At 27.9% G+C, this 20,090-nt stretch overlaps 1 protein-coding gene across 1 annotated transcript; it reads right to left on the reverse strand.

Annotated features, from left to right (window-relative positions):
- Positions 1-9,271: 9,271 nt before the first annotated feature.
- LOC113369269 (zinc finger BED domain-containing protein 1-like) lies at positions 9,272-10,535 on the reverse strand (the record flags this gene model as incomplete). Its single annotated transcript, XM_026610051.1, has 2 exons — positions 9,635-10,535; positions 9,272-9,478 (listed from the first exon to the last, which is right to left on the reverse strand). Coding segments are annotated over exons 1-2 (1,108 nt in total), but the record flags the coding sequence as incomplete, so codon positions are not given.
- Between the last annotated feature and the right edge of the window lie 9,555 nt (positions 10,536-20,090).

Consider the following 20,090-nt stretch of genomic DNA (forward strand, 5'->3'; position numbering starts at 1 on the left):
CATTTTCACAAATTTACGCCCTAGTCGCGCCTAAAAAAAATATTTCAAAAAATCTGTTCTCAACAATATTTTATATCATCCAAATTAATTCGACCTGATCTCGTTAAAACGATATCGACGCCAATTTGCAAAGCCAATCGATACTGTTTCTATTTTTTTCGTGAGATATAAATCAGTTTCCATTTTCTCCTTTTTTACGATGCAATAACGAACACCTCGGCTTTTATTTCATTTTAAAACATCATACTATATACACTTTACTAGGAAATTGCAGGACTAACGACGCCATAATCATTGTATGAAACGCGATGTGACTACCTCACCAGAACGACACGATGGTGATAAAATATAAAAATAAAATTTAATTGAAGCCAATTAAATTTCATCTAATTGGTTAATTATAAGAGGATCCGGAAATGATATTTTGTTAGAGATCTCGTGGATGAGAGTGACGTAATTTAGCAATTGGACGATATGTAATTGATTTTCAGTTGATGAACTAACTGAAAAATATGTAATATACAGGGATTCGAAGTGTAACCAATTGAAAAAGCCCATAAATTCAGTTTCGACAATTACTTTTACTCGATTTAAAGTACAAAATGTGTAAAAAGTCGGTCAAATGACGTGGATGCTACAGCATTCACCGTAATTTAACGTTTAATATATAATTATCTAGTGAATTTCCTTATAATCGATGTCAAAGAAAGAGACACCATGTGGAGAGACTAAAAGTGGGATTTTTCTAGGGAATTATGAAAATAACACTCTAAAAATAAGATTTTTTTAAGAAAATGTACGAAAAACATCTTTAAACTAAAAGTTGGACTTTCCTAAGAAATTATAGGGAAAATATAGATAAGCTTAAATAAGATTCTTCTAAAAAATATAGGTAAATTGAGAAAATGAGCTTTTTCGCGAGCAATATTTTAAGAGTGGGACTTTTCTAGAGAATTATAGGAAAAATAATTTGAAAATTAGTTTTTTTTTAGGACAACATAAAAAAAGCAGCTGTAATATCTGTCTTGCCTAAAAATATTTTCCATTTCAATAACTTTAAAAATTTATAGAAACTACGAATAATATAGAAATAATTTCTAATCAATAAACATACGTTTAGTATACGGTACAAATGTTTAACTTGTTTTATTATTTTCAAGGAACGGGGTAAAATATTCTTCTGATTCAGGCATTTTTTGTTAAATCAAGATTTGTACTACGATGTAACCTCAAAATCTAAGGACATTCCGATCTCCTTGTTGATGTACGCCAGTACTCGACACGACGACTAATCACAATCGACTGTATAGAAATGATTTTATCGAGAGCGAATGACAAACAGTTGGGGCGTAACGCAACTTCCGTTGCATTTTCACAGATTTACTACATAGTCGCGCCTAAAGAAGTTTTACATCAAAAATTAATTTTATTAAGCTGTTTCTTCTAAACTAGTTGTAAATAGTATTTTGCTGTTCAAGAATAGAACTTACGTCAGCTTGTATCACCTCTACCAGCTATAATTTTCTGGATGATAGTATTTACTATGTCATATACAATTCCCTATCATTTCGCATCGATATATATAATTGGACATACAAAATTTATGAGAAAATTGGGAAAAAACTTGCAGAAATTCATTAGGTACTCGTAATTCATCTTTGATTTCAATTATTACCTAATATCTAATAAATATTACCTAGAGAAAATAAATGTACTTACGAAGATTCAAAAGTTATCTCAAATTATTTTGGAAACGAACGCAAATAGAAATTGCATCAGCTCCATCAGCTAAAAATTTCGGGATGATAGTACCTAAGTATCTACTATCATGTATCTCATATACAGTTCCCTATCGTTTCCCATCGACATATTGTATATATGTATAGTTTAGTGTTTGACTATCTGACAATATCGTGTCAACATCGGCATGCCAAACATCCGAACTGTTACACAAAATGAGAATTTATTGATTCACATTCGAGAGATAGAGAGAGAGAACTCGTCGAGAAGTTAATGTATCAAATATCTTTCGAAATACATATTGTGACACGCGAGGAGAATATGAAATACGAGGTATAATAGAAAAACTATTAAGGACTCGACTATTTATTAATATTGTAATGAGTGTCATGATGTCCGCGATGTACTCCTAAACTACTGAACCGATTTTAAATTATATTGGCTCAGTGTGTGCATTTGTAGTCAACTTAGGTTATAGGCTATATTAAAAGTTTTAGTTCATATTAGAAATGTTAAATTTTTACAAATTTCTATCGATTTTGACAGTAAGCACTGTTCTTCGTCTCTGATACTGCTCTTTTTTTTTCAGAAAAGCTTCTAAACTTTTTAATAATTTCTGCAAATTAATGAATATACAAGACCTCAACTTTTGAAGATGCTCTAAACGAAGACGTAATATCAAGTTTCATAAAATCAAGACACAAAATTGAATTAGTTTAGCACCCCTTCATTTGTATTTTATATTTGGATGTTTTGTTATTTAATTGTAAATTTGTATATCTAATACATCTAATACATCTAATCTAATACATCTAAAGAGCAGTTGTCAATGTTTCTGGAAACGGTATATTTATATTGTAGCAAGTGTCACGATGTTTGTCCTGAATGTACTCCTAAACTTCTGAACCGATTTTAAAATTTTTGACTCACTGTATGCATTTCTTTGCAACTTAGGTTATAGGGTGTATAAAAAACTGAGTTTGTATTGGAAATTTTAAAATTTTACAAATTTCTAATAATTTTGACAATAAGCACTGTGAAATGACGTCAATGTTTTGTTTATTAATATTGTAGTACGTGTCACGATGTATGTCCGCGATGTACTCCTAAAGTGCTGAACCGATTTTGAATTTTATTAGCACATTGTGTGCATTTGTATTCAACTTAGGATATAGGATATATTAAAAATCTTAGTTCATACTGGAAATTTTTAAATTTTACAAAATTCTAATAATTTTGACAGTTGCGAAAAGACAGTTGTCAAATCTTCTGGAAACCGTTTATTAATATTGTAGTAAGTGTCACAATGAATGTCCGCGATGTATTCCTAAAGTGCTGAACCGATTTTAAATTTTATTAGCACCCTGTGTGTATTGATATACAAGTTAGGTTATAGGTTATATTAAAAATCTTAGTTCATTTTGGAATTATTAAAATTTTACAAATTTCTAATAATTTTGACAGTAAGCATTGCGAAATGACAGAAATTTCTGACAACCGTATATTAATATTGTAGTATCATGATGTATGTCCGCGATGTGCTCCTAAACTACTGAACCGATTTTGAATTTTATTGGCTCATTGTGTGCATTGATATCCAACTTAGGTTATAGGCTATAATAAAAATCTCAGTTTGTATTGAAAATGTTAAAATTTTACAAATATCTAATTATTTTGACAGTAAACACTGCAGAATTGCAGTTAATGTTTCTGCAAACGGGATAAATATTGTAGTAAGTGTAACGATGTACGTCCGCGATGTACTCCTAAACTACAGAACTCAAGAATATGAAGATAACTTTTGAAAAAATAAATATGTAAAGAATTAAGACCAATTTTAGACTAGCTGTAAGTGGAATTCTGTCTTAAGGCAATTAAGGCATCGTGCCTTAAGGCAAATTGCTGGAACTTCCCGTACCAAAAATTATTATTTTTTTAAAAACGATTTTGAAAAAAAAATTACTTTGAAAAAATAAGATTTTTGAGAAACTATAAATTGGACAAAAAATTACTTTTTTGAAAAAATTTTTTAAAAAAAAAATTTTTTTTTTAAATTTTTTTTTTATTTTGACATATTGTGGAAGATCTGAACTTTCTTTTCAAAGCAATCAATCGTACTGCTTTAACTGCATAGGGACAAAATATAAAGCGCGTAAGCGCCGCGTCGCTGTCTAAAGCATAAGCATTGGTACGGAACCCATAGGAATGTTAACAAATTGTATACTTATTGTTAAAATCTCTATAAAATATCTGATAATTTTATGAGCATATGTCTAATGATCATTTTTGACCGCCAAATGGCTCATTTTTTTACTTTTTCCTCCATATCTCCGAATCCGCTAGACCTACCTTCATGAAAATTTGATCGATTCTTCATCTTGTCAATACAAGTGAAATGTTTTTTTAATTATTCAAATCGGACGCTCCGTTCTCTCAAAAACTGAGCTATTGTTTTCGGCACTTTTTGCCCCGTATCTTTGGAACGGCTAGACCTGCCTTCGCCAAAAACTAATCAGCACGTCTCCTTATCAATACGAATCGAATGTTTTTTGAATTATTCAAATCGGTTGATCTGTGTTCCCGAAATCGTCGACGAAAATTTGTATCCGCACATACATACACACACGTACATACATACACACACACATACACACACACACACACACACACACATACATCCATTTTTTCTAAGGTATGCCAAATGTTCAGTAACCTCTGAAACGTAAAGATATATAAAAATTTTCATTTTCGATTTTTTTGCGATTACTATAACTTGCCCTACGGGAAGTTAATAATTTAGTAAGAAGAATGGTATTATCAATTTTGTCAAAAGCTTTACTGAAGTCAGGGTAAATAACATCAACAAAATATCCATAATTGTTTCTTTTGAATTTATTAAAAAAATGTACAAAATAAAAAAATAAATTGTGAATATCAAGTAGATTTCTAAAGTTCTTTGCCCAATTGTTATAAAGTTTGGTAAATTATATACAAATATATTTATAAACTATGTACTGTAAAAAATGATTGAATTACTAAAATGGGGTAGTAGATAAAATTTATACAAAATAGGGTTCGTAGATAAAACAGTCAGAATTTAAGCTTGAATGTATTTTTAACTTCACACTGTAAAAAAATAAAAACAAAAATTTTGAATAAAATTAAGCGTTAACAACCCTTATCACTTAGGGGTATAAAAAGTAGATAGTCCTACTAAACACGAGTACGGGAACAATCATTGTGACACGGAAATTTTATATAAGATAGGTATACCCTAAATATAAATGTTCACTTACTTTTCCATTTGATGGCATCCCTTTATTCAATATTCATTACTTTTCATTTGTTTCTCGACTTTTCCGCAATTTGCACGTGGGTGGACGACACGACACGTGTCTTTTTCTTTAGGAAGTGACAGAATAACTAAAAGTACAAAGAGAAAAAAAGTTATAGAAAACATATATTGACATTGTAAGGTGACATTTCTATGTAAAACATATATTATTTATTGAATTTTGAATTGAAAATAGCTCTACAAACTAAGGATAAACATCGTACAAGATACTATTTTAGAATAAGTTATGTTTATAATTAATATTGTATTTTAAAATAAAATATTTGAATATCAAATTTTTGAAATTTTTTATTTTAATCTAAATTTCGAAAAAATACAAAATATCACAATTAGGAAAAAAGATAATTTCTTACAAAAATTTGAAAATATTTCGAAATTTTCAAAAAAAAACGGATATTTTTGAAAATTCCAAAAAAATTTACAAATTAAGAGTAAAGATCACTCGAGTTATAATTTTAGTATAAGGTATGTTTATGTATAATATTGTATTTTAAAATAAAACAATTAAATTTTAGTTTAAACCTAGAAAAGCGATTTTCCGCTGGAGACGCCATGTACATTTTCATAAAAATGTCAATTTAAAAATCAAAGAGAAAAACTTGTTAATATTATATAATTCTAAACACTGTATAATTTAAAGAATTTAAATATTAAAATATTACCTCAAAGCTAGTATCTCTCAAAATTTTTGATTTCTTTCAAATGTTATAATTTTTTAAAAATAAAATTACATTCAAGTATTTAACAAAAGTAACTTTTAAGTAAAATCTAGTTAAGATTGTCAATGCGTTTATAATTAATTAGACAAACCTTGAAGATATTAAAATATTATTGTTAATATTATATGTAATTAAATAATATTGTTACATTCTGTATTACGAATTTTGTGTTATTAAGTACATTATGTATTATACTATGTATTGTAATTTATCCATATATACATAGAATACATTAATTATATTTTTAAATCCTCTTAAGACTATTTTGTGGGCTATATGTTTAAAATAAATAAAAATGAATAAAAATAAATAAACGTCATTAATGATTATCATTTCAAATCTACTTTTTTCGGAAAAGTCAATTTAAATAAATAATGCTTATAAGACTTCTTTATATCTTCTCTACTGATATATCATAGGATGATTTATTCCTTTCCAGTCGAAAAGGCTCTCTAAAATTTAGTCAAGTGGAAACTTAGAGATTTGCATACGACCCGAAAATTTTAGGAATGCCAATATCTGTTATATAATATCTAAATAAGTAATATTTTAATATCTATTTAATAAATAAGTCAATCTGTTGTGAAAATTGTGTAAGTTAAAAATTATCTGTATATGCTATATATATATATATATATATATATATATATATATATATATATATATATGTATATATTAGAGATGGGCTTATCATATCCGAAGCCGGATCGACTCGGATTTGACTCCGCTTCAGGAAGGAGTTATATCCGCTTAACAACTCCACGACTCCGACAATTTTGAAACCGAAATACTCGACACAAATGTGTTCTCTAGTGCGTTGTTTATGTATCTAAGGATTTGTCAAATTACATTAATTATTTGAAATTTTTTTTATAAACTATTCACACATATTTGTTAATATTATTATAAAAAGTCACGATTTTAAGCATTTCTACATGCTTGCAAATCCCAAGTGGCATGCTGAAAGTGAGAATAAATATTTTGAATTATCAAGAAAATAAACCAAATAAAAACATATAAAATTTATATTGTGTATTTGTATTATTATTTTCAAATTATCTACAAATTTTGAGATTAAACATTTATATTTATATATCACAAATCTAAATGAGTTACAATATTTTTTTGAGCCTGAAATGAATTAAAGATGATAAATTTATATTAAACTAGCTGTAAGTGGAATTCTGTCTTAAGGCAATTAGGGCATCGTGCCTTAAGGCAAATTGCTGGAACTTCCCGTACCAAAAATTATTATCTTTTAAAAACGATACATTTTTGAAATAATTTTACTTCCAAAAAATAAGATTTTTGAGAAACTATAAATAGGACAAAAAATTACTTTTTTTGAAAAAAAAAATTTAAAAAAAAAATAATTTTTTAATTTTTTTTTTTTTTTACAAAAATGTTTTCTATATTTTGACATATTTTGGAAGATCTGAACTTTTTTTCAAAGCAATCGTACTGCTTCAAATGCATAGAGACAAAATATAAAGCGCGTAAGCGCCGCGTCGCTGTCTAACGGGTAAACATTGGTACGGAACCCATAGGAATGTAAACAAAATTTTTACTTATTGTTAAAATCTCTGTATAATATCTGATAATTTGATGTACATATGTCTAATAATCATTTTTGACCGCCAAATGGCATTTTTTTTTACTTTTTTTTAGATCTCCGAAACCGCTAAACCTGCCCTTATAAAAATTTGATCAATCTTCATTTTGTTAATACAAGTAAAATATTTTTTGAATTATTAAAATCGGACGCTCCGTTCTATTAAAAACTGAGGTACCGTTTTTGGCACTTTTTGCCCCATATCTTCGGAACGGCTAGACCTACCTCCGCCAAAAACTAATCAGCACGTCTCCTTATCAATACGGATCGAATGTTTTTTAAATTATTCAAATTGCTTCATTCGTGTTCCCGAAATCGTCGACGAAAATTTGTATCCGCACACACATACATACTACGCACACACACACACACACACATACATCCATTTTTTCTAAGGTATGCCATAATATTCAGAAACCTCTGAAACGTAAAGATATATAAAAATTTTCATTTTCAATTTTTTTGCGATTACTATAACTTACCCTACGGGAAGTTAATAACAGAAGATTCTGTATTACTGCCAATAAATAATAGTTCAGCCAAATGCTTTGGGTTTAGTCTGGTTCTTCGTTCAGTCAATGTAAGCCCTGCTTTTGAAAAAATTCTTTCACAAGGCACAGAAGTTGCTATGATATTTAATCTTTTCAATACCAATTGATACCAATTAGGATAAATTAGTTTGTTTGAGTACCACCACTTTAATGGATCTTCGTTAAGACTTACTATTGGCTCATTAATATATCTATCTAAATTAATAACACCTGCAGCTATATGCGACCTATATTCACTTACGGAATTTCCGGAATTATAGTATTGCCATACAGATTCTGACAATGAATGTTCCGTTTGTTTAGTCATATTTTTTACTTGGAGATCCAAACAATTTTCTTCAAAATTTTTTTTTAACTTCCCGTAGGGCAAGTTATAGTAATCGCAAAAAAATCGAAAATGAAAATTTTTATATATCTTTACGAACATTTTGGCATATCTTAGAAAAAATGGATGTATGTGTGTGTGTGTGTATGTGTGTGTGTATGTGTGTGTGTGTGTGTGTGTGTATGTACGTGTGTGTATGTATGTGCGGATACAAATTTTTGTCGACGATTTCGTGAACACGGATCAACCGATTTGAATAATTCAAAAAACATTCGATTCGTATTGATAAGGAGACGTGCTGATTAGTTTTTGGCGAAGGCAGGTCTAGCCGTTCCGAAGATACGGGGCAAAAAGTGCCGAAAACGGTAACTCAGTTTTTAAGAGAACGGAGCGTCCGATTTGAATAATTCAAAAAACATTTCACTTGTATTGACAAGATAAAGAATCGATTTAGAGAATTTTCATGAAGGTAGGTCTAGCGGTTTCGGAGATATGGAGGAAAAAGTAAAAAAAATGAGCCATTTGGCGGTCAAAAATGATCATTAGACATATGCACATCAAATTATCAGATATTTTGTAGAGATTTTAACAATAAGTATACATTTTGTTAACATTCCTATGGGTTCCGTACCAATGCTTATGCGTTAGACAGCGACGCGGCGCTTACGCGCTTTATATTTTGTCCCTATGCAGTTAAAGCAGTACGATTGCTTTGAAAAAAAGTTAAGATCTTCCACAATATGTCAAAATAAAGAAAAGAAATTTATTTTTTTTTTAATTTTTTTTTCAAAAAAAAGTCCAAAAGTTGTCCAATTTATAGTTTCTCAAAAATCTTATTTTTTCAAAGTATTTTTTTTTTTCAAAAATGTTAATCGTTTTTAAAAAAATAATAATTTTTGGTACGGGAAGTTCCAGCAATTTGCCTTAAGGCACGATGCCTTAATTGCCTTAAGACAGAATTCCACTTACAGCTAGTTAAATTTGCAACTGATTTCTCATATTTTGTTATATCACTAAATCCGTTTTTCTTGAATCTGGGATCTAGTATTGTAGCTTCAGCATATAATTTATTTGATTCCACGTTACATTTGTCGTAAAACCTTTTACGCATGGCATCATTTAAATTTTTTACCATTTTTTTAATAATCGGTATTGTTTCTCTATCTTTATGAAAGTCTAAATGTTGACATAAAATGCGACAATATACAATTATTTTAGACAATGTCTCGTATTTATTACCAGATATTTCAGTTGTCACTTCATAAAATGCTTTCAGAATAGGTAAACTGTGTTCAACTATTTCCCACCCTTTTCAACTTATTAAAATATCACTTCTAATAAGCGCTATTGTTGCGATTACAGCTTCTTTAATTGCGTGAATACGATTCAACATATCGTACGTTGAATTCCACCTTGTTATCACATGTTGTTTCAGTTTCAACGCTGGCAAATTCAGTTGTTTTTGCATTTCTAACAATTTTATTTGCGCTTGTGAACTTCTTTTAAAATATTCTACCACTTGTTTTATTTTTGTAATAATTACTTGTATTTCAGTAATTCCTGATAAAACGACACGATTTAATGCATGCGCAAAGCAACCTATTTGGGGCCATCCTCCAATATTTATTGCCCCAACTATATTTGGCGCGTTATCGCTTACCACGGCCTCAATTTTGTCCGATAAATTCCATTTATTTAATTCATTTCTTAAGAAACTGCTTACATTTATACTGGTGTGTCTTTCATTATATTGCACGCAGCATAATAAATTAACACATAAATTACCATTTTCACCCATATAATGAGCCGTTATTGCCATATAACTATCATTAGTTATTGATGTCCACGCATCAGTTGTGAAGCATATTGAAGTCGTTTTTGCTATTTTTTCACACACTATATTTAATTCTTTTTCATACATCTGTGGCAATAAAGTTTTAGCCAATGTTTCTCGATTCGGTACATTATATCTTGGATTTAACAACTTCAATAGCATTCTAAATTCAGTCCCTTCAATGATTTGCATTGAATGATATTCTTTTGCAATCATCTTGATCAATTGTGCATCTATTTCAGCAATTTGGCGCATGGATAAAGGATTAGTATTTTGCAAATAATTACTGATAACATTAGAATTATTTTTCATTGTATTAATTGGATTTGAATCTGATGTACCAGCTTCTGAAGTTTTTAACGCCAACATATTATCCAATAATACAGCCTCGCGACGCATTGCCGGATAAATCGATATAGTGGGGTGTTTTCTTTTCAAATGTCTTATTAAATTTCCAGTATTTCAAGATAAAATGCTTAAAAAATCCACACAATAATACACTTTGCTTTATTATTTTTTAAGGAAAAATGATTCCAGATAGTACTGGTTTTACGTCTCATTGCCATTTCACTAATCACTTGCAATCACTGATTTTGTTATACAAAGAATATACACATTAACACAAAAGTTTATTGTTCGATTGCTTGGTAACTTTCAAAATATTAAAAAAAACTATTGCTATCGACGAGAAGACTAAGATAGAACTGATGTCGAAGACGGAGTCCTACTAAAATTAGCTTGTAATTTTTTGCTATAAAAAGTCTACTAGGCATCAGTCGACAAGAAAATTTATGAATAAATATCAATAAAATATTTTTTCTAAAAAATTCACAAATAAATGACGGGTTGTAAAATTTTTCGGTCGACCAGATGATCGACTCAATGACTCGTAATTTTAGCAGTGTTGACCAAAGTAAAACTATGTATGGTATGTATTCCTTATTTGTATATATTTCTTATTTGCCATCATTCACGGTCAAAGATTATCGTAGTTAAAAATATGACCCCTTACTATTCAATAAATTATACATTGGAGCTATTCACACTTGAACACAATTTCATTGTTCTGTATCTTTGATGTAATATTTTTATATTTTCTGGAAAACACACAATGGTATTATTTTATACCTAAAAAGGTCATAAAACTGCCTGTGAGCTGTGAGGCGAGAAGGCGACCGCATCCTTCCCAAGGCAAAAACGCCAACAACAGTAAATGTCTGCACAAGTTAAAAGATTTAATACCAGTTTAAGGAAGTCGGATACGACAAATCCCGTGAAACAACTCCACTCGGATTCACTCCGAGGGAGGAGTTGTGTCGAAGTGATAACTCCGGAGTGAGTTACCCATCTCTAATATGTATATATATATTAGAGATGGGGATTTATTATATCCGAAGCCGATTTGACTCCGCTTCATGGTGGAGTTATATCCGCTAAACAACTCCACGACTTCGACAATTTTGAACCCGAAATACTCGAAACAAATGTGTTCGCTGTTTATGTATCTAAGGATTTGGCAAATCCCATTAATTATTTGAAATAAAAATTTATGAATAAATATCAATAAAATAATTTTTCTAAAAAATTCACGAATAAATGACGGATTGTAAAATTTTTCGGTCGACCAGATGATCGACTCAGTGACTCGTATTTTTAGCAGTGTTGACCAAAGTGAAAACGCAAAACTTGAGAATCAAATTCAATTTAATGATTTCCTTTTGATGAGAAAATAATTGATTTTTTGGATTAATTTTATATAAAAATTATGTAGTAACTTTGTAATAAAAGCAAAACATAATACTTCTTCTTTCAAAATTTTTTCTTCTGCTATTTCCATTTGAGAATTAATATTATCGAATTAATATTATTAATTATTTCGCGTAGTTCGATTAGCATATTATTACTTTTACACAATTAAATAATTGTGTAAAAGTAATAATATAATACTGAATATTTTTTACTGCTTAAATACTAATGATATCACTGATAAATTTTGTACTCTAAAGTGTTTGTACTCTAAAGTGTGGCTATGGAAAAACAAGATTAAATTGTTCTGTATCTTTGTTCATTGTTCTGAATCTTTAAAGTAACATTTTTGTATTTTCTGGAAAATACACAATGGTATTTATTTTGACCTTTATACCTAAAAAAGGTCATAAAACTGCCTGCGAGACAAGAAAGTGACCTCTTCCTTGCCAAATCAAAAACGACAAAAACACTAAATGCCAGTACCAGTTAACAGATTTAATATCAATTTGAGGAAGCGGATATGACAAATCCTGTGAAACAACTCAACTCCGAGGGAGGAGTTGTATCCGAGTGATAACTCCGGAGTGAGTTACCCATCTCTAGTATATATATATATTTAACAATTTTTTTCCTTTTTGAGTGTCACAAGTAATTTTGAATGAATGTACAAGATGTCGAAAATAGATTGTTTTTCTAGAATGACATTGCTCATAGTTTTTGTTTAAAAGCTTAAAATTTAATTAAAAAACGAATACATAGTAATATGTTATCAAAATAAATAAAAACAAGAATATCTAGAAAACTAGAATGATTTGTTAAAAATAATCATAATTTTATCTTACTGTGTGTACTTTTAGAGTACAATATAATTTCTACTAAAAGTATTTTTTTTAACTTTTGAACAAATATTTTACGAGATGTAGAAGAAAGGTGTTAGTAAAATACCAATATACTAAATTTTCATTAAATAAAAATTTTTATGAAAATGCTCGATTAAAAGTTTTTTTCTGAACAGATATGTTTTTAATTTGCCTATACCCAACTAAAAAATTCAAAAAAATGTATTATGTAAACTATATAATTCCATAATATTGCTAAAGTACAATATTTATTAAAGAACAAGTATGATTTTGTAAAATAAAAATCATTGTGTTAATTTTTTATTATCTCCACAGTTAATTTTAATGGCCAAAATATATTTAGTTTTTTATTATATTATCTATTTTATAAAAGAGCTCATAGTTTAATATAAATTTCATATGCACTAAATTTCAAATCGACTTACTAAATTTAATTAAATCAATGACAAAACTTTTGTTTTCTAATTTTAGAAAAAGAATAAAAGTTTTGTCATTAATTAAATTAAATTTAGTAAGTTGCTTTTAAGCATATTTTTATGAAATTGTACATAGACTCTCCAAAGGCAAAACGCATTTCAAGATAAAAATGCTTTTAACTTGTTTTAATTAATTAAAGAGTTTTAAAGAACATAGAAATATGAAACTAAATATAATTTAATATTACTAGAATAGATGTAGTAGTGAAGAGATAGTAAAAAATTTTGTTATCTGTAACAAAATAATTATTGTTTTAATTTTTTACATCAAAACTCGTGAACTAGAATTTTTAGAATAAAACCAATGTTAAATATTTTCTTAGCAATAATTTCAGAATTTACTATTTATTATTTATTTTGAAGTATTTCATAATAGAATTTTTATTATAAAGTGTACAAAAGATTTTACAACAATATACAAATGAATAAATTTAATATCATTAGTATATTTAGAATAGTAATAAAATAAGAAAATTATTTTTAAAATGTTCTGTATTAATAATTTTTGCATATGACTCTAAATTATTTTCAGTAAAACTAGTTTTTATTAAATATCTAAAAAATTGATTATATTTTCAGTTTCAAAATGAAAGTACATCATATCCTTATATTTAAAAAAACTAAAGCAAAAAAATAACAAACTTAATAATTTTAGCAAAGAAATATGTTCATGTACACAATTATTCTAAACTTGAAAACTTTGGCATTAAATTCGTACAAAATAACAAAATTCTGACTTGTAACTTGTATTAAATATTATAATTACAAACTAGAATAAAATAACGTAACAAAATCATCAGTCAAGTTATGGATACTCAAATCTATATTTAAATAAATTATACGAAACTAAAAATAATTAATACTATAGATATCAATAGAATATATTAGACTCGATGACATCAGTTAATACGATTCCTCATTTTTGAATTTTTAACAGCCTGAGATATATACATATATATCTATTATATATTATATATATATACATATACATATATATATATATATATATATATATAATATATATATATATATAATTATATACATATAGCTGTAATAAATTTTACGACTTCAATTCGAATTGTTCACGTGTACATAAATTAATTAATTTTGAAACTGTACAATTTCTGTTCCTCACAATATATAATATCAATCGTACAAAACTTAACTAGTTAAGGATTTCTATAGAACGTGGTTATACACATATTTTACAATAACCACACAAACACACAACCACAGGACCATATTAACAGAAATCTGCCAATTCATTTATCAAAAACGATGATAAATTGACATAGTCACAGGATTGTAATAGAGTGTGAGCCAAACGACCAAGAAATAATATAACTAGTGGTGTATGGCATCGTGCCTTGAGGCAAATTGCTGGAACATCCGTACCGTAATTAAATATTCGTAGAATAAAAATAATCAGTCAACAAAAGTCTATGAATAAATATTATAAAAACTATAATTTTCATTATTTGTCCTTGTAGACAAAATGTGAAAAACTTATTAGATCAGACGGACGTTGTTTATTTGTTTGAATGCAATAAACCAAATCTAATTATTGTTAGAGTAAACATATTTTATTTCAAATGCATCAATTTTTCGTTCGCGAAATATATGCTGGGTGTAACAATTTTAAATAGTTCATGTAGTATCAACTATACAAACATAAAAAGTATTAAAAAAATTATAAAAAGATATTACAGACATTGGGTTCAAACACGATCTAACACTCTTTAACTTGGAATGCTTTAAATGGCAAAAGTTTATATTAGTAATTTGTTAAATTATGTGTATAGAAGCTGATAGCTGATTTTTTAATAGTTTTTGTATTATATTTGAATAAAGCTCGTTGAGACCTTTCATTTGATACCCCACTTGCCTATATTTGAAGTAAAATATTTTTACCTATATTGGACCGCGAGTTCTGCAACCCATTGGTTTACTTTTTATCATATCTCTTGTAACTTTTGAACCGTTGGCCCAATGTACATGGTTTCTTCAGAGGATTTGTGGTAAATTGAATGCTTTTTGATATGTTCAAATGTAGTTTGACTCTACAGCAACTTTTGTCTTTCTTAAATACTAAAGCGAAACGAAAATTTTAGTGATGCGCAACCAACTCAGCTATAACGACATGCTCACTTCATTCTCGGAATTCTGCACTTTGCTCTGTATCTTCAGAACGGCTGGACCTGTCTTGGCCAAAAACTAATCAGCACGTCCCTTTATCAGTAGAAATCGAATGTTTTTGAATTATCTAATCGGTTGATCGGTGTTCCCGAAATCGACGATAAAAATTGTATCCGCACACACACATACATCCATTTTTTCTAAGGTATGCCAAAATATTCGGAAACCTTGAGACGTAAATAAATATAAAGTTTTTTATTTTCGATTTTTTTCTATTACTATACTATACCCTGCCGTCCAGGTGTGCAAAAAACGCTTTTACAAATAACTTCGTAATCTTGAATTTTCAAAAAAAAAAAATCAAAATCTTCAAAAAAATTAAAGTTCCAAAAAGTTCAAATTTTCAAAATTTACTATCATTTTTAAAAAAATCTAAATTTTGAAAAAATTCAAAACATATCATACATTAAAAAAACGATCTCTTACAAAAATTTGAGAAATTTTTTTTTAAAATTTGAAGAAAAAAGTCGAATTTTTAAAAATTTCCAAATTTTTCAAGAAATCAATTTGCCTTAAGGCACGATGCCATACACCACTAGTATTTAAAATATTTTGTTCTTAGAGCTAAAGAATTAATTGTAAGGTGATAACCATCCATTTAACAAACGCTTATTTTCTAAAAATATTTCAAAATGTAGGAAAAAATAATATTAATCAACATAAACCACATATTGGTTATAGGCCCAAAAATAGAGAATATACCAAAATAATACTTTTGAGTTCAAATGATGTTTTCTTATAAAAGTTTGTAAAGTTTAGGTCGTGGTTGCTCTTTTTAAATCTAAGACAGATTATAGATGATATTTCCCAATCGGGTAGAAAAAGCTCTCTAAATGGCATATTTAAGATCTTGATAAATTTAGGCGTTCAACATTACATTAACCTTATTTCCTCAACAATATAATATTGCCCTTAAAAATCTGTAAAATAATTCTTCATAATGTTATGACATTGGAACTTTTGAATTGTAGACGAGGGTACAGGACAACGTCTGTTGGGTCACCTAGTATATATATATATATATATATATATATATATATTATATATATATCCATTACTGGATATACAATATTCTTTTGTCCATACGATTTATATTCATAAAATCCGGCATCCTACACACATTTCGACAGTTTATATGTAGAAAGTAATAAAATTTATAAAGTAGCTCCGAGCAATAAAATTTACGTTTTTTCCTCCAGAACAAATTCGGATTCGGTCCGATCGCAATAGAATTGTCGATCTTTCGGTTTCTTCATAAAAAACCTCCAACTTTATAGAGTGTGATTAAATGCCTCCGAGACGCGTAAAAAGTTTCCTTTTTATGATTCGGATATAAAAAAGTGTCTTCGAACATGGAATTTGCAAGTTGTTAGTAGATTTAGCAACATATGGAAGATAGAATTTTATTATTTTAGTCCGAAAAATACACAAATAGACCAATTCTGCCGAATAACAGACCTATGTTATGGCAAGGCTATCTTATGAAGAAGTTTTCATACTAAATATTGACAAGAGCCATGCGGTTGCTATGTAGTCAGGCGTATTTCTAAGGTTGTCAGATAGAAAACCTAACGTAGAAACCACAAAAATACATATAAATGCAAAGAAATCAGTATTTAATATAGTCCAAAGTCACAAGGGTTAAATTATAACCCAACAACCTGAATTATCAAAGGAAATTGTTTAAATAATAAATTCTGTAACTACGTAACATAAATACAATTGCATTTTGAAAATTCTAATTTCTGAAGTACATTTTTCTCACGTATAATTTATTAAACATTATATTTCGAGTTCAAATCTTAGGTGAATTAATTTGTAAAATCTAGTTCATATGTGCACTATAAAATCTGCGAACAACTAACTAAATATTCAGGTATCCAATGTCAAACAAATGAAATTTCGACACATGAAACAAAATTCTAAATCATTTTTTTAATAAGTAGAAATATTTCTTTGTATTGTTTAATAATTTAATAAAGTAGACCAAAATGCGATATGCGTAAGTTTAAACAAATAATGTATATGCAATTTTGGACTTGTTGCGTTAATTATTAAACTGAATTATATAATTTCATCTGCCAAACATATACTGTTGACTGTATCTTGTATTATTTTGATTTCTGGTACATATCAGCTGCTTTCCGGCAATAATAATGAAGACATTACATTTTTTTTCTACATTATATTCTAATATTATCTAGGCTCATAATTTTAGCTAAATTCAAATTTCAAGTGAATCGACATTTCTAACAGATGACAGTTCAAATGTTTTCAATGTCAATCAATGATGAGCGAATTTTTTCAATTTTTTCTATTAATTTCTACAATCTAACCATATTTTATAATTAAAAAAATCCTAAAAATTTCTTTAACAAACTTCAGAAAAATTATCATAATCCGAATAACCGTTTAGGAGAAGTATCAAATCATACACCCGTACAGAAGGTCTCATTTTCACTCTATTTTCCCAGAATTTCGTATTAAGTTGTATTTGCTCGTAAGCTTCGTAGCAAAAGTGAGGAAAACATTTAAACGCAAATTGATTGGAAATCCTTGCGAAGAAATACATTTGCATGTAAGGATTTACGCAAAACTGTTTTTAGGATCAAATCATGAATTTGTTGAAAATATATAAATGACTTGTTTGGGTTATAATTAGGGTTTGTCGGTTTCAAAAACCGTTCTTTTGGCGAAAATTATTGAGTTCGAAAGCCGGTTTTTAGTGAAAAAAGTCGGTTTTCACTGTATAAATGAAAATGACAAATATAGCCAAATTAAAAGATAGATGAAAGCGTTTTGATTCTTGAAATCATATCGGTTGAATAGCATTTGATATCTTATCAATCTGCAATGGTTCCCAGAAAGGTTTTATATATATATATTATTTAGATTTTTATACCAGTGTATATATTAATTTAAATCAGTGTGACTTATTTTTGGAGAAGTAACTTCCTCTACTCAAACTTAAAAAAAGAGTTTTAAACCCCAGAAGCCACAAATTAAAAAACAACTTAGAATTATTATATCAGAATTCAAAAACAATTAAGCATAATTTGATCGCAAGTATTAGAGTAATTTCTATTTCAGAAAATTTTGTGAGTAAACAAAGAGTACATCTATATAGCAATTCGATAGACGTTCTTAGTTTTTTGAAATCATATTTATTAAACAAAAAAACAATTAGAATGTTTAAAATTAACAAATCAAAATTGCATGGACAGACAATAACCGAGTTTAGCTTAATTGTTTTAAAAACTAAAATTGATATTAACAAGTATGTATCAACAAATATGTAATATCTTTTTATATTTTTTTTAATTTAAAGATTTTCTTATTTAAAAATGTATTATTTTTATTTATTCGAAAACTTTCCTTTCACTTTTATAAAAATATTTTTATTCTTATATGTAAATAATTATTTCCATAATTATTTAAGCAAGATAAACCATTATTTTTCAGTTTTACTAATTAAAATTAGAATAATGTTGTTTACTATCCATAAAATTGAACAATAAATAAATTCAGTCAAATACTCTCTAAATTACACTAAATTTGCGGATAAATTACAGAATATTCGAGCAAAAATTTATTTTCTATATAAAATTCGAGAACCGGTTAAAACCGGTTTTTTAGTAAAATTAAAATTCAAAAACCGGATTTTTGAAATGTCGGTTTTTGTATAAACCCTAATTATAATAGATGAACATCATTAATATTGTTATTCCATATTTAAATATTGTTCTTGACAGAAGAAACTGATGATTAAACGTACCTAGTTCCAAAACGTTTTAATTAAACATCTACAAAAAAACTTATTGTTTTTTATTTATTGGATTTATTGTTGGGAAAAGAAACTGAAGACGCCCGGCACAATGTTTATTAAAAAAGTCAATTAAAAAATCTAATAATATCAGATATAATTAATTATCAAATAGGCTATATCAGATCTGAAATAACAAACAACTGAATGGCAAATAATAACTAGTTCAGAAATTGTTTGTAGAAATGTAATGTATTTAATGTTAGTTAGTTGTATTAGATGTTATCGGGTCAAGGTATACGTACAGAATGAGTAAATTTCTTAAAACTAGCTTAGTACCTACGGTAGGGTAAGAAATTATTTTATTATGTCAGGTAGACAATGATAGATGAATAAAATTTGTGAGGCTCGAACAGAAACCCTTATCAATTTATTAAAAAATCCAGGAAATATTAATTAAATTTATATATATATATATATATATATATATATATATTGATTATTTCTTTTCCGAACAGTAATTCCAATAATAAAAAACAATTTGTTTTTGAAGATGATTAATACGACGTTTCGGAACTAGGTACGTTCCATCATCAGTTTTATTCTGTCAAATACATGTTTTTTTAAAAATATTGATTGACATTAATTAATGATGTCAATACAGATTAATTAGAAAAAATTTTTTCATAAAGGAATGGATTATGTACCGGGGTAAAGAGTAATAAGAATTAACTAAAAAAAAGGTTTTTATAAAAATTGAGAAGCAAAAATTATTACCTGTAATAATTTATATATCCATATCACTAATATTTTTTGTTAAAAACACTCTCGATTTTTTGGAGGATATTTGTAGATGTTACGACTACACAAGACTTGAACACACTGATATGGAGTTCTGTCGGCCAGGTGT

This window comes from Ctenocephalides felis, unplaced genomic scaffold, assembly GCF_003426905.1.
Source record: "Ctenocephalides felis isolate EL2017-DRISC unplaced genomic scaffold, ASM342690v1 CF-g0.4_SCAFFOLD_01195, whole genome shotgun sequence".
NCBI lineage: Eukaryota > Metazoa > Arthropoda > Insecta > Siphonaptera > Pulicidae > Ctenocephalides > Ctenocephalides felis.